Source organism: Callospermophilus lateralis, chromosome X (assembly GCF_048772815.1).
Source record: "Callospermophilus lateralis isolate mCalLat2 chromosome X, mCalLat2.hap1, whole genome shotgun sequence".
Classification (NCBI taxonomy): Eukaryota; Metazoa; Chordata; class Mammalia; order Rodentia; family Sciuridae; genus Callospermophilus; species Callospermophilus lateralis.
Genome location: NC_135325.1, coordinates 68316148 through 68331396, shown reverse-complemented (window position 1 = coordinate 68331396; position 15249 = coordinate 68316148). Strand labels below are relative to the sequence as shown.

The window sequence follows — 15249 nt, the reverse complement described above, 5'->3', positions numbered from 1 at the left end:
AAAAAAGCGATAGTAAAAGGAAAAAAAAGTAATATATAAAAGAAAGTTAAGGCTTTACTTTCACTCTGCTTTCCTTTCAGGCACCTCCTTCTTTAGGCAATTTGGTGCTGGCGCTGTAGGTACTAAGCGAGGGCAGGTTGTATAGGAGGTGGGTGGGGAGCATTGCTCATTTAGCATACCAGGAAAAGAAAGGATTCCTCGAAGATGCAGAAAAGGCTACAACCAAGGCCTGGAAGTGGGTGAGGGTGGGGGTGGGGGATGGGGGGGTAAAGACCCACCCTGGCAACAAGAGACCGGTAAACTCCAACCGCAAGGCGGTGATGCCACTTGTGGGCTCTCAGATTGGAGAGGACAGAGATGAGTGACAGGGTTGTTCGCACAGAGGCGCCGCGCAGAGACCGGAGGTGGGGGTTGTCTGTGCTTGAGGAAGGGGGTCTTGTTGACTGCCTGCCGGCGGGTGGGGGTCTGTGGGGAGGAGAGCCAGCGATGACGCGCGGCCCTCACGTGACCCGGAGCTGCAGAGCGACGCAGCCCAGGGTGCAGTCGTCACTCTCGTCTGGCTACCAGCTCCCCGCTGCCCTGCGCATGGCGGGCTAGCATCAGGCCCGGGGAAAGCCGAGCAGGTAAGGGTTTTTGGGCCGCGCGCCGCCGCCAGGCCAGCAGCAGCTTGCCGAACCGTCTGCGGTGCAGGGACCGGCCAAAGAGGTGTCTGTGCTGGCTCAAGTTCAAGGAGCCTCTGCCTCTGATTTTCCCGAGTGCCCTTACCCCCATCTAAATCTGTTCAGGGGAACCATGAGCTTTGACAGGGTGGCTGGTGGGGAGAGTGTCTCAAGAGGGAAATACAGAACGAGATATCCATCCTTTCTAATTCTAATCACTGACCGCACATGCCCGCAGGCTTCCTGATCATCTCAGAGGAAGGGACGCGCCACGGTGGCGTTTGTAAAGAAAATGGTGGGCCTTAGTGACTGGACGGCTGGATTGGTAGGGGTGGTGTCTGAGCGAGGGGAGGGACGTTTGATAATCGTGTTCCAGAATCCGGAAAGGCGAGTACTGGGGTCTGTGGCCTGTGTGCTGTTCTAAGCACTCATTGCTTCTCTTTCTGACAATAGTTCGGTGTGGCACTGTTTGTGGTGAGGCGAGGGAAGGAGAGGAGAAAACTGCACAGGATCTATGGAGGTTAGTGTGAGCACGGGCACCGTTTGTGAAGTTCTATATGAATTCCATGACAAGCATTTAGGCGCTGCTATCTGATTGGGATGTAGGCAACTTTCCCTAAATTGTGTTTCTTTACCAAGCTTGGGACTTTTAACTTATATTTTGAATTGAAGACCAATAAAGACAGCGAACTTTTCTACAGATGCTTTAATTTGTACTTCAGTTAATGTCAAAAAATATGAATTTTATCAAAGAACATTACTATTTTTTTTGAGATAGTCTTTGGGGGAAAAGATAATGATTTTGCAGAAGCAAAAGCCCTCCCCCACACCTGTATCTTCTGCTGGAGACTCCTCAAAATGGTTTTAGGGGAAGCAGAAGGCAGTAGGCTGTGGTTCTATAGCCATGGGGCCTGGGGCCCTGCATCTCTTCCATCATACTGCAGTTTTACAGATACCTCTGCCTTCCTGACTATCTTGGTGAAGGAAATGGAGGACTTTTTGGGGTGTCCCTAGAATGCTACAGGTGGTTTTAAAATAAGTTGCTTCTATCTTTTCCCCTTTTTTCTTTACTTGTCTCCCTTTTATACTCTGTGCATTACAATGCTAGGAAAGCCCTAGGTTCTGCCTGCTGGGAAATGGCTGTGTCTCAGAAAGGCAGACATAACAACCCATATGTTAGATGTTAGGATGTCACAAACATTCAACATTCACCCTCCTTTTTTGTCTCTGTTCCTAGGTCTTCTCATAGGCTTGCAGTAGGCGTATTTACCACTGGAAACAAGAGAAAGAGAAAGAGACTAGCCCATAACTATGGAGGTTAGTGTGAATGTGGGCAGTGCATGGGGATGACAAGAGAGGGTGGGCTGAGCAGGTTTTTGAGACTTGAGAGAGTCTCATTGGAGGGTCTTTCTGACTCTTCTACGCTCTGCCAGCTTTCTACAGTGATAGCATATGCCCTATTGATTTTAGTGCAGGAAACAGTAAGAATATTGGGGTGAGGGTGGCTATGGTGTGACTAAGAAGACTTGAGTAGGGGAACACAAGATAAGACACCTTGGTAAACTAGACATGGGCTCTTAAAGGCAAGCATTGTGGTCAGGAATTAAAATGCCTGTCTTTTCTACCAAGCACTTAGTCTTCATTATCTCCTATGTGTTCACTTATCTATAGATCTATCTGCACATCTGCTACAGGGCTTGAGATAACTGGAAACAAAGAAACAAGAAGAAAATTGTCTCCAATCAGTATAGACTGGTAAGAAGATGAGGATTGGCTGGGTCAACTTCTAGAATGGGTTAGTGGAGACCAGTGTGCATCCAATAAGGACCAGTGTCTGGTCTAGAGGATCCTTAATCTCTCCCTTTCTCAGTTATCTTTACTCACCTCTGCCATTAACCTTGAACCCTCACCTTAATTCTGGTACAGGGAAAAGAGTGTGACAACCCCTGGGGGGAGTGAAGTGATCTGAGGGAGTTGATTTTTCTTGTCCCATTAAGAACAAACTCTTGCCAGGCATGGTGGCACATGCCTGTAATCCCAGAAGCTCAGGAGGATTGCAAGTTCAAAGCCAGCCTCAGCAATTTAGCAAGACCCTGTATCAAAATAAAAAAAAAGAAATCTATATAAAAAGGTCTAGGGATGTGAGTCAGTGGTTAAGTGCTCCTGGGTTCAATCCCTGGTAACAAAACAAACAAACAAATAAACCTCCCCCAAAAAACAAACTCTCTATTCCTGTATGTCACTCCCTGTGTCTCTCTGTTTGTCTTTAGGTCCAAAGATCTCATGAATTTATGTATCTACTTTAGGGCGTATCACCAAGAAAGAAAAGGAAAGAGGAGGGGAATTCTTTGGATCAGTACAGGTTGGTATGGAAGTGGGGACCTGTGGGAACTGTGACCAGAGTAGGTCTAGTAAAAGTTAAAGTCTGGAGGCTTCTCAGTTTCTCCCATTCATCATCAACCTTCCCATCATCCTTCCTGGTATATGGAAGTACCTCAGGGGAAAATTGTTGGGCATTGTGGAAGGTGGGAAGAGGGTGAAATGAGGGATGGAAAGTTTGCTAATTATCCTCTTCTCCCACCAAACACATAATTTCTGCCTTTTCCTGTTCCTCTCTATATCCAGCTGAATGATACAATAGAATTGGAAGAGAAATTTTAGTTTATTTCCTTCCTTCATTTCTAGGTCTACCACCAGTGGCAACTGTAGTGGCTGAAGACCAGCACCATCACAGGCCTACATCCAGACCTATCACGTTCTTTCCTCAGCCCGAGTGAGCCCCCCTGTATCTTGTTCGTGCCTTCAGCAGGGGTTATTACATGGGCCGCATTCAGGAAGTGGGCTGGGCAACTGCAGGACTGGTGATTTGGGCTGGCACCTGCTACTACATTTACAGATTAACCAAGGGAAGAGCTCAGAATGAGAGGAGACTTGCCAGAAATGGGTCCAAAGTCAAGATGGAGACTGTGGTTGGGGTACAGAACCAGACCTTGGCCACGAGTGAAGCCTTGGCTGGGGCAGAGACTGAGACTAGACCCAAGGCTATGACTGGAGCAGAAACTGGAGCAGGAGGTGGGCTTGGGGCTGAAGCAGAGGTCCAGGTCACTGCTATATCCAGACCCAAAGCCAACTCTCAGTCCAAGGCAATGGCTGAGGCAGAGACAGAGACTGAATTTGAGGCCAAATCAGTGGTTGGAACACTGATCATGACAGAGGTAGTGACTCTGACTGAGGCCAATGCCAAAGCTAGGGAAGTGGCCATGAAAGAGGCAGTGACCCAAACTGATGCTGAGGCTGGGGGACTAGTGAAGAAAGAGGCAGTGACCCAGACGAAGGCTAAAGCTTGGGCAGCGGTTGCCAGGTCAGAGGCCAAGAAAGAAACAATGACCCAGACCAAAGCTGAAGCTCATACATTGGCTGAAAAAGAGACAGAGATTAACAAAGTAATGGTGACACAGAGTGAGGTCTTGGCAGTGACCAAGGAAGTAGTCAAGATTGGGACCATGAACAAGGCTGGAATTGTGGCTGAAACCAAGACAAGAACCCTGGAAGAGACTGTGAGTGTGGTTAAAACTCATTCTGAGGCTAGGCCTGATCCCACAGTTGATGCTAAGGAAAATCTCAATGGCACGTCCAGGGCAGAGGCTGGAGTGGACATGAAGTTCTGTGCACAGTCTCAGGCTGTGGCCAAGGTCCAAGATGATGACATGCCTGGTGGTGGGGATAAGGACAAGGGTAATCTTAAAATCCTGTGTAAGGCAGGCTCTGGGGTAGACACAAAGGCTTCTTTCCAGCCCCAAATTGCAACCCAGACACAGGCTGAAGCCATGCCTGGGGCAAAGGTTATTGACAGGGGTGATGACAATGCCATGTGTAAAACAGAGATAGAGGCAGATATGAAAGCTTGTATAATACAGTCTCAGACTATGGCCAAAAAACAGGCTGAAGCAACATCTGGTGCCAGGGTTGATGGCAGGGGAAATTCCAATGTCATATCTAAGGCAATGACTGGAGCTGACATGAGGGCTACTGCTCAGGTACAAGCTGTATCCAGTGCTCAGGTTGAGGCCATACCTGATGCCAAAGTTAAGGGTAGAGCCAATCCCAATGCCATGGCTAAAGCAGCGGCCAGAACAAACACGAGGACCTATTCACAGGTTGAAGCCTTGACTGATACCAGGGATAAGACCAGAAGCGATCCCAATGTCATGGCTAAGGCGGGGGCTGGGATGGACATGTTGTCTTGTACCCAGATTCAGCCTGTGGCCAATGTCCAGGGTGATGTCTTGCCTGATGGAAGAATCAAGGCTAAGGGCAATGCCAATATCATGTCTAAGGAAGGAGCTGAGGCTACTGCCCAGAGCCAGGGTGAAACCTTACCTATTACTAGAGGTAAGACAAGGGGCAAAGCCAAAGCCAAATGTAAAGCAGGGGTTGGGACAGACATGAAAACCTGTGTACAGCCTCAGGCTGGGATCAAGACCCAAGCTGAGGCCTTGCATGATTCCAGGGTTGATGGTAGTAGTGATTCTAATGCCATTTCCAGAGCAGGGTCTAAGGCAGACCAGAGGACCTGTGGTCAGCCCCAAGCTGTGGCAAATTTCCAAGGTGAGACCCTACCTGGTGCCAAGAATAGGGTCAAAGGCAACTCCAACACTGTGCCTAAGGCAGGAACTGTGGAAGGTACAATGGGCTCTTCCCAGTCCCAGGCTGTGACCACTTCCCAGAATGAGGCCTTGCCTGGTATCAGGAATAAGGTAAAGGGCAATACCAATGCTGTGCCTAAGATAGAGGCTGGGGCAGGTGCAACAGGGTCTGCTCAGCCCCAGGTTGTGGCCAATTCCCAGGGTGAGACCTTGCCTAGTACCAAGAATAAGGTCAGGGGCAACCGCAATGCTGTGCCTAAGGTAGGGGTCAGGCAAGATACAGTGTGCTCTGCCCAGCCCCCAAATGTAGCCAATTCCCAGAATGAGGCCTTGCCTGGTGCCAAGAATAAGGTTAAGGGTAATTCCAATGCTGTGCCTAAGGCAGAGGCTGGGGTGAGTTCTGCCTATCCCCAGGCTGTGTCCAATTCACAGGGTGAATGCTTGACTGGTACCAGGACTAAGGTCAAGGGCAATCCCACTGCTATGTCTAAGCCAGAGGCTGGGGCAGGTACAATGGGCTCTGCCCATCCCAAGGCTGTGGCCAGTTCCCAGGGTGAGGCCTTATCTGGTGCCAAGAATAAGATCAGGGGCAATTCCAATGTTGTGCCTAAGACAGAGGCTGGGGCAAATTCAAGAGACTCTGCCCAGTCCCAGGCTGTGGCCAGTTCCCAGAGTGAGAACCTGCTTGGTGCCAGGAATAAGGTCAGGGGCAATCCCAATGCTATTCCTAAGGCAGAGACTGGGGCAGATACAACAGGCTCTGCCCAGCCCCAGGCTGTGTCTAATTCCCAGGGTGAGAATTTGCTTGGTGCCAGGAATAAAGTCAGGGGCCATTCTAGTGCTGTGCCTAAGACAGCAACTGGGGCAAGTACAACGGGGTCTTCCCAGCCCCAGGCTATGGCCAGCTCCCAAAATGAGGCCTTGCTTGGTGCCAGGAATAAGGTCAGGGGCAATTCCAATACTGTGACTAAAGCAGGGGCCAGGACAAGTATAAAGAGCTCTGCTCAGCCCCAAACTGTGGCCAGTTCCCAAGATGAGGCCTTGCTTGGTGCAAGGGAAAAAGCTGTGTCCAATTCTGAAGCAGAAACCATAGCAAAAGATGAAGTCTATGCAAAGCCTGAGTCTGAGGCTGTGCCCACATCTGAGAGTGAAGGTGGGATAGACTCTCAGGCTTGCAGAAGGGCTCAGCCTAATATTCATGACTACTACTGGAATGGAATTGGTGTAGAGGATTGGATTGCTGCTGAGCGGTGGATCAAATTTAGGTTTCAGGCCATGGATGGAGACTGGGAAAATAGTGTGTCCTGGGCTGATGATGAGAATGAAGCCAGTATTGGGTCCTGGAGTGGGGCTAGTGATAAGGCTGGTGTTGTGAGTTCCTGGGCTGTGGCCTGTGATGAGACCAGCATTAAGTCCTGGGCTGGGGCTGGAGCTAGGGCTGAGAATGAGGTTGCTGTTGCATCTTGGGTAGGAGCTGGGGATCAGGCCAGTGGAGGAGTCTGGGCTGGGGGTCAGGCTAGTGAGGGGTCCTGGGCTGTGGACAAGGCCAGTGGTGGTTCCTGGGTAGAGGCTCAGAACAAGGCCTTTGGAGGGTCCTGGACTGGGGCTGAGAACCAGACCAGTGGGGGGTCTTGGGTTGTCTCTGGGAATCAGGCCATTGGAGGGCCCTGGGTTGTTGGTCAGGTCAGTGAGGGGTCTTGGCCTGCAGGCCAGGCCACTGGTGTTTCCTGGGTTGTGGACCAGGCTACTGGAGGGTCCTGGACTGTGGCTGATAATCAGGCTAGTGCGGTGTCTTGGGCTGGAGCTGGAAACATAGTTAGTATTGGTTACTGGACTGGGGCCATGGACCAGGCCACTGGAGGGTCCTGGGCTGGGACTGGTGATCAGTCCAGTGGTGAGTCCAAGCCTAGATTTGAAGATCAGGCCAGTGAAAAAGGGTCCTGGACTGGGGCTATTGTCCAGGCCAGTGGAGAGTCCAGGTTGGGACCTGAGGACCAGTCCAGTGGAAGGTCTTGGGCTGATACTGCAGATCAAGCCAGTGGAGGGCCCAGGCTTGGGCCTGTAGACCCAAGTGGTGCATCTTGGGTTGGCACTGGGGACCAGGCTGGTGGAGGATCTACACCAGGGCCCGCAGATCAGTCCAGTGGTGGGTCTTGGGCTGGCACTAGGAACCTGGCCATTGGAGGGTCCTGGACTGGAACTAGTGATCAGTCTGGTGGTGGATCTAAGCCTAGTTTTGAGAATCAGGCCAGTGATGATGGTTCTTGGGCTGGGGCTATTGCCCAGGCTGGTGGAGGGTCCAAGTCAGGGTCTGAGGATCAGTCCAGTGGAAGATCCTGGGCAGATTCAGGGAATCAAATCAGTGGAGGGTTCTTGGTTGGGGCTGTGGACCAGACCAGTGGAGAGTCCCAGGTTGGGGTTAGGGACCTGGCTGCTGGTGGGGCAAATCCTGTATTTGAGGACCAGACCAATGCAGCAGGATGCTGGGCTAATTCTGGGGACCAGCCTGGTGGAGGATCTAGCCTGGGGTCTGGAGGTCAGTCCAGTGGAAATTCCTGGGTTGGTACTGGGGACCAGACCAGTGGATGGTTCTGTACTTACACTGGGAGTCAGACCAATGTAACAGGGTCTTGGGTTGTGGCTGGTGGTCAAGATGTTGGAGTGTCCAGACCAGGGCCCATGAACCAGTCTAGTGTTGTGTCCTGGGCTGGCACTGGGAGTCAGGTCAGTGGAATGTCCTGGGCTATGGCTGGGGATCAGGCTGGTAGTTGTACCAAACCTGGATTTGAGAATCAGGCCATTGGAGGAGGATTCTGGGCTGGTACTGGAGATCAGACTGGTGGAGGATCCAGACCAGGGTCTCAGGATCAGTCTAATGGAGGAGGTTCCTGGGTTGGAGCTAGTGGCCATGTAATTGGAGGGTCTATATCAGGTCCCACAGACCAGTCCAGTGGTGGATCCTGGGCTGCCACCGTGAGTCAGGTCAGTGGAGGGTCATGGATTGGGCCTGGGGATCAGACTGTTGTCTGCTCTAAATCTGGATTTGAGGATCAGGCTAGTGGAGGAGCTTCTTGGGCTGGTGCTGGGGATCAGACCAGTGGAGAATCCTGGGCTGTGTCTAAGCCTGGGAATGAGGCTAGTGGAGGCTCTAGGCTGGGCTCTGAGGACCAAGCCAGTGGAGGGTCTTGGGCTAAGTCTGAGGACCAGGCCAGTGGAAGATTCTTGGTTAGTGCTGAGGTAGAGGCCAATGAAGGATTCTGGTTTGGGCCTGGGAGTGAGGCCTTTATAGGTTCTTGGTGTTGGACAGGGGAAGAGGCTGTTATTGTGGCCAGGTCTGATTGTAAGCATGAGTCAAGTGTTGAATCCACATCAAGAACTGGGGAAGAGATTATCAATAATTCTGAGTTGGTGGATGAGAACAAGGCCAGTATTGGGTCCTGGATCAGATCTGAGGAGGCAGCTTATGTAGGTTCCTGTGTAGGGGCTGAGGCTGGTGCTGAGGCCAGAACTGAGGCTGGAGCTGAGGCCAGATCAGAGGCTGGGGCTGAAACCAGGGTTGAAGCTGGAGCGGAGGCTGGGACTGAGGCCAGGACTGAGGCCACAGCTGAGGCCAGGGCTGAGGCCAGGGCTGAGGCCGGGACTGAGGCCGGGACTGAGGCTGGGGCTGAGGCCAGGGCTGAGGCTGGGGCTGAGGCCAGGGCTGATGCCGGAACTGAGGCTGGGGCTCAGACTGGAACTGAGGCTGGGGCTGAAGCCAGAACTGAGGCAGTGGCTGAAACCTGGGCTGAGACCAAGACTAAGGCTGAGGCTGAGACCAGGGCTGAGTCCTGGGCTGAGGCCAGGGCTGAGGCTGGGGCTGAGGCCAGTGCTGAGGCCAGAACTGAGTCTGGGGCTGAGGCCAGAACTGAGACCGGGGCTGATACCTGGGCTGTGGCCGGAACTGAGACTGGAGCTGAGGCCTGGACTGTGGCTGGATCTGAGACCGGAGCTGAGGCCGGAACTGAGGCTGGATCTGAGACCGGGGCTGAGACCTGGGCAGAGGCTGGATTTGAGACGGGAGCTGAGACTCGGACTGAGGCTGGGGCTGAGATTGGCACTGAGACTGGGGCTGAGGCTGGGGTTGAGGCCAGGGCTGAGACTGGGGCTGAGGCCTGGACTGAGGCTGGGGTTGGAGCTGAGGCTAGGGCTGAGGCCTGGGCTGAGGCCAGGGTTGGGGCTTGGGTTGAGGTTGGGGCTGGGGTTGATGTTGGGGCTGAGGCCTGGGCTGAGCCTGGAGCTGAGGTTGGAGCCGAGGCCTGGGCTGAGTCTGGAGCTGAGGTTGGAGCTGAGGCCTGGGCTGAGTCTGGAGCTGAGGTTGGAGCTGAGGCCGGGGCAGTGGCTGGAGCTGAGGCTGGGGCAGTTTCTGGGGCTGAGGGTGGGGCAGTGGCTGGAGCTGAGGCTGGGGCTGAAGCCAGATTGGGGTCTTGGCCCTGGGATGAAGATGCAACAACCAAAGGGTCTAGGTTTGGGGCTGAGGAAGAAGCTGGCATACCATCTTGGACTTGGTCTAGGGATGTAGATGAGGATGAGCTAAGTAGAGCATCCAGCCCTGATATTGAGGAGATCAGTTTAAGGTCCCTGTTTTGGGCTGAGAGTGAGAGCAGTAGTGAGTTCACATCCAAGAGTGGAAAAGATGTTAATTTTGAGTCTGGAGCTGGGGATAAGGCCAGCATTGACAATAAATTTGAGGCTGCTGATGGATTTGATCTAAGGACTTGGTTCTGTACTGGTAATGAAAACAAAAATGAAGACAAATCTGCACCTAATGCTAAAGGCAAAAAGTCCGCTGAGTCAAGAGGTATATATCCATCCATGGTCCCTGGGGCGGGAATGGGGCCATGGGATGGAGCCATGATCTGGTCGGAAACTAAGTTTACTCAACAAAATGAGGGCTTTCTAGGTGAAGATGAGTATAGAAAGAATGGCAAGTCTGGGGAGAAAATGCGGCCCTGGTCCTGCCGCTGTAAACGTGAAGCTAATATGGATCCACGAGATCTTGAAAAACTCATTTGCATGATTGAGATGACTGAAGATCCTTCTGTTCATGAAATAGCCACTAATGCCCTATATAACAGTGCTGATTATCCTTATTCCCATGAAATTGTTCGTAATGTTGGGGGAATCTCAGTTATTGAAGGCTTGCTGAGTAATCCCTACCCTAGTGTTAGGCAGAAGGCTTTAAATGCACTGAATAACATCTCAGTGGCTGCCGAAAACCATAGAAAGGTTAAAACATACTTAAACCAAGTTTGTGAAGATACTGTTACCTATCCCTTGAACTCAAATGTGCAGCTGGCTGGACTAAGATTGATAAGGCACCTGACTATTACTAGTGAATATCAGCATATGGTTACAAATTATATTTCAGAATTTCTTCGTTTGTTAACTGTGGGAAGTGGAGAAACTAAAGATCATGTTTTGGGAATGCTTGTGAATTTCTCTAAAAATCCATCTATGACAAAAGACTTGCTCATTGCCAATGCACCAACAACACTGATTAATATTTTTAGCAAGAAAGAGACAAAAGAGAATATTCTTAATGCTCTTTCACTATTTGAGAATATAAATTACCATTTTAAAAGAAGATCAAAAACATTTACCCAGGACAAATTCAGTAAAAATTCTCTTTATTTCCTATTCCAACGACCTAAAGCCTGTGCCAAAAAACTTCGAGCCTTAGCAGCAGAATGCAGTGACCCAGAGGTGAAGGAAAAAGTTGAGCTATTAATAAGCAAACTCTAATTGGATATATGTTCCTACACACATTCAAGTAATATTTTGGTTTTGTAGCCTGGAAGTGATGCACATTGTAAGTTGTGTTATAACTTCAAAACTGATGTTATCTATGATGGTCTATAGATGGGCCATTTTATGAGCACCAAATGAATCCAAACTTGTACTGAAAATACATGTGTTGATTTTTATCTTGTCTGGATTGAGATATTTTTAGTATGCTTCATGAGCAGAAACTGAGCTGATTCTTCATAAGTAAGGTAATCTTTGGTCCTTTGTGTGGACTTATGTTTATACATTTGAGACTTTATTTTTATGTCATCAATAAAGTTGTGTGTTTTAAGCAGCAGAAAAAAGACATTGTCATTTTCCTTGAGTTTATGATCTGTTTGAAGAGACAAGGTATATGGAAACAAAAATATATTAACAAAACCAGACCATCCAGTCACAGCCAGATGCATCCCCATCAGTGCTTAGAGACAGCAGAAACTGCTGAATCCACCAGTGCTCAGAGAAGGTTTTACAGAGGAGAGGGACACTAGGACACTCAAAGTAAGCTGGGCTTGAAGGATAAGATAGAAAAGCCAGAAGGGCATTCAAGGAGGGAAGAGGGTGGAAGAAAGGCAAGGATCAGGCTGACCTTCCTGGAGTGCAATATGTGGGGAGGCAAGTGAGGGGAGGGCCTGAGAGTTGGGGTGAGTCCTGTCCACGGAACACCCCTGATTGCTACACTGGGGTGTCCAAATAGTAGCCCATTTGACCTCCAAATACTAGCCTATCTAACCCTGGGAGACAACAAAGCCTTTCATGTCCAGAGGAATGACAGGATGCCAGGAAAACCACATGGTGATTTGTGTGCAGGTTGGGTGCCAATTGGGGTGGGGCCAGAATGGTGACTGGAGATTGGAAAACCAGTTAGGAAGTTACCACCATAGTCCAAGCATGAGAGGGTAAAGGCAAGACATTTCAGTGGTATCTCTGGGGATGGAAGCAAGAGACCCTCTGAGCCACTAGGTGCTGGGTAACATAGAGATTTCTGAGGCCAATTTTCTTTTATGGTTCTATGGGCATTTGTTGGGAACATGTTCTTTTTCTCGGCCAACTCCAGTATATATGTAAGTGGATAAAAGAGTTGCTGCCTTGAAATAATGATAAAGTGCAGTCAAAGAAAGAATGCTTTTTAGTGCTTGCATCAGATTTCTTTTATTAGTTGGTCGGGGTGGGGACTTTAAGGAACTATAGAGAGTGTTGTTGGGATCCACAGAGGAAAAGACCCACTTCTCTCCCACCCCATGGTGTTGGTTGAGGAGAACTCTCAAACTGTGCTGCTGGGAGCACACAAGGTGCTAGGTCCATAGAGATACGTGTTCAAGATGTGCCTGCCCCTCAACTGAATAATTCTGCTTGTGAAATGTTATCCTCAGGATCCCATTCATCCATTGGCTTGGATGAAGCTGTGCATTGTTCAAACTGTTCTGAAGGGTGAAAAAGTGAATTGACCCAAGTGTCTCAACATAGACATTTGGCTAACCAAACTAAGGTGTACCTACACACTGAAATATTCTGTAGCTGTTGAAAATGTTAATAGGTGTCTGCATTTAATTACATAAAAATTCAGCATATAATTTTAAGTGCAAAAAGCAATCTGTAAAGGCACATATGATACCTTTTATGAAAAAAGGCATGTATTTAAGTGATTTATATGTATTTACCAGTGCATATTCTGAGAATGTTAATAGTTCTCTATGGATGTTAAAATAATGGGTGATTCTATGTTTGTTTTTTTGTCTTAGTATTATAGATTTTATGATAACTACATAATAAATGGGAATTTCTTTCATGGTTTATCTGAAAGGAAAAAGATAGATTTGGGATACGGAAATCTGTCAATAATATTTGAGACGCCTAGAGCAAAAGTATGAGTGGAGGGTTGCATATTTATGTCTAAATATTTGAACAATATACCTTAACATTTTGAATAATATTTTAAATAAAGTTCTAAATATGTAAATATTTTAAACTATTTTAAGAATCAAGCTATTCTCAATCCTAGCATTTGATGGCTACCAACTTTCTATTGAAAAGAAATAACATATTGTAGTGGATTCTGCCATCTGCTTCCCTGATCCTCCTTCAGAAAGAAAGAACTCATTATTTCAGTTGCCTAGAGTGCTGCTGGTAGACAGCCCTCAGCTGCCAGACCTCTTCAGGAATTGCTTCAGCTGAAGAGAACCACCCCCCACCCCACCCCCAAGGTCACACTCGCTGCCTGGCTTCCTGTGGGTACTTCCTTTCCTATGACTGAGGGTCATAACCTTCTTCTCTCAAATTGGAACAGCTTAACTTCTCCTGCTTCCTTCTTTTCCCTTCCACAGGTATTGGTCCCAAGAATATTCCCTAATAAAAATGCTTCATGCTGAACTCTGTCTCTGAGTCTGCTGCCCAGGAAGCCAACCTGAAAGAGTTGGTCAAGAAGTTGTTCAAGAAAGCAAACACTGTGATGCAATTTTGAAAATGGATTGCCTGCTGGTCAGCTGGCAATGAGGATCTCATCAATGGTGGTAGGTGGAGTAGATAGGCCCCAGAAAAGAAGTAGAAGAAGAAATTGTTAGAACCTTCCCACGTAGGATACTGGGATGGCATACTGGTGGGACGGAATACATTATCTGGTGCCAGGTATCAGACCTTTGAGAAATATGAAGGGAAATACTAAATATAAGGAAGGCGCAAAAATTGGATGGTTATTGCTAAACTTTATTGACCCCCTTAAAAAATGAAAATGTCAATAAAATTAATCAATAATTAAAAGTTACATTTGAAAGCCACAGGGTTTCATGCATAGCATATAAAGATGCTTTCATCTTTTCCAGGTAGATGTAGAGAAATCTGAGGACCAAGCATAAGACTTATTGAAAGCAAGCTTAAAAGAAAGTTAAAATTGCAACCAAGCAAAACTTCTACACTAAGATCAGGGCCCTGATTAGGAAGGAATGGGATCCTAACACATGGGATGGGGACTTCCTCATTGGTGTTTCCAAAAACCTTATATCCCCAGATTCTTCTAAACCCCTTGGGTATTAAGAAGTGTTCCATACTTCCCTATTGAGGGCTACCACTCTATCTCGTTTGAGGATTCAGAATTCTTTCCCCTGTAAGATAACATGGAATTCCCTTGGAATCTGCTCCCATCTGCCATTGCAGCACTGGAACTATAACTTAGTGGTAAGCCACAGCATAACCTACATGCAGATATACTGGATGTAAAAAGGAAGGAAAAGGACTATACCGACAAGGAGCTTCAGGACCTAACCTAGCCAGCAAGTATTATCAAGTGTTGAGGGAGAAAGCATGAGACTGAATTTTGAGGAGCTTGATAAGTGGGACTGGAATGTATAATTGAATATAGGAGAACAAATCAATTTGAGAGTGCTTTCCTAGGATATGAGATTTAACATCCTGGTTAAGACCCCAGGAGATGATTTGAACTCACTACTAGGATAGCTCTTCAAAGTATGGAAAAACAATAGCTTACTTTAAGTAACTTATAAATGACTAAAGCAGATGATAAAGAATTAAAAACTCATAGAAGTGAGAATGATAGAATACATATATTATGTAAGGCTAAAAAAAACGTCCAGAGGTCTATATTCTGCAGGAGAACTGACAGAACACACTGTTTACCAAACTATAAGGAGTGTACAAGTGAGAAAGGCACCACCACCTCTAAGAATTTCAGTGGTAATACTTCCTCTGCAGGTCAGCTCCCAGAGTAGAAGATATGGCATGGAAAAAAAGGATTAATCACAGAAATGGTGATGACTCTGAAACAATAGAGACCGGATGGCTGCACTTAACTGTCAGAAGTCAGGTGGATGCAAATACTATGTACTACAGGGTCAGTGTGGTAGATTGGGAGGTCTAATCTGCAGAGAACTACAGAGATGATTAGTACGACAGTGCTGAAGGTGGATAAATGGTTAAGAGGTGGTTAATAGGACATGGACAGTCATTTTAACATGGTGCCTTTGTGAAATTAGTTACCAATTCACAATCTGTTCAATAAATAAATTAAAGGTGGTTGGAAGTCTGAGAGAAGTTACTTTGAAAACAAGTCAAAATCCCTTGGCTAGCTTATGATCCTAAGTCAATTTTTGACCTACAACACCATGAAG

At 48.0% G+C, this 15249-nt stretch overlaps 1 protein-coding gene across 3 annotated transcripts; it reads left to right on the top strand.

Moving 5' to 3' along the window:
* The first annotated feature begins 542 nt into the window (after positions 1–542).
* Positions 543–11387, top strand: Armcx4 (armadillo repeat containing X-linked 4). 3 transcript variants are annotated; one of them, XM_077106999.1, is made up of 6 exons: positions 543–623; positions 1113–1179; positions 1897–1976; positions 2331–2414; positions 2966–3021; positions 3345–11387. In XM_077106999.1, the coding sequence occupies exon 6, from the start codon at positions 3479–3481 to the stop codon at positions 11084–11086; it is 7608 nt and encodes a 2535-aa protein (XP_076963114.1). In that variant the 5' UTR covers positions 543–623; positions 1113–1179; positions 1897–1976; positions 2331–2414; positions 2966–3021; positions 3345–3478; the 3' UTR covers positions 11087–11387. The 3 variants fall into 3 exon arrangements, with proteins under 3 accessions (XP_076963114.1, XP_076963113.1, XP_076963115.1); XM_077106998.1 differs by having other exon boundaries at positions 2930–3021; XM_077107000.1 differs by lacking the exon at positions 1113–1179 and having other exon boundaries at positions 567–623; positions 2930–3021.
* Positions 11388–15249: the final 3862 nt, after the last annotated feature.

What these genes read in the sequence shown, in the direction of transcription:
- Armcx4 (XM_077106999.1), top strand. Translation starts at nt 3,479, where the DNA reads ATGGGCCGCATTCAGGAAGTGGGCTGGGCAACTGCAGGACTGGTGATT.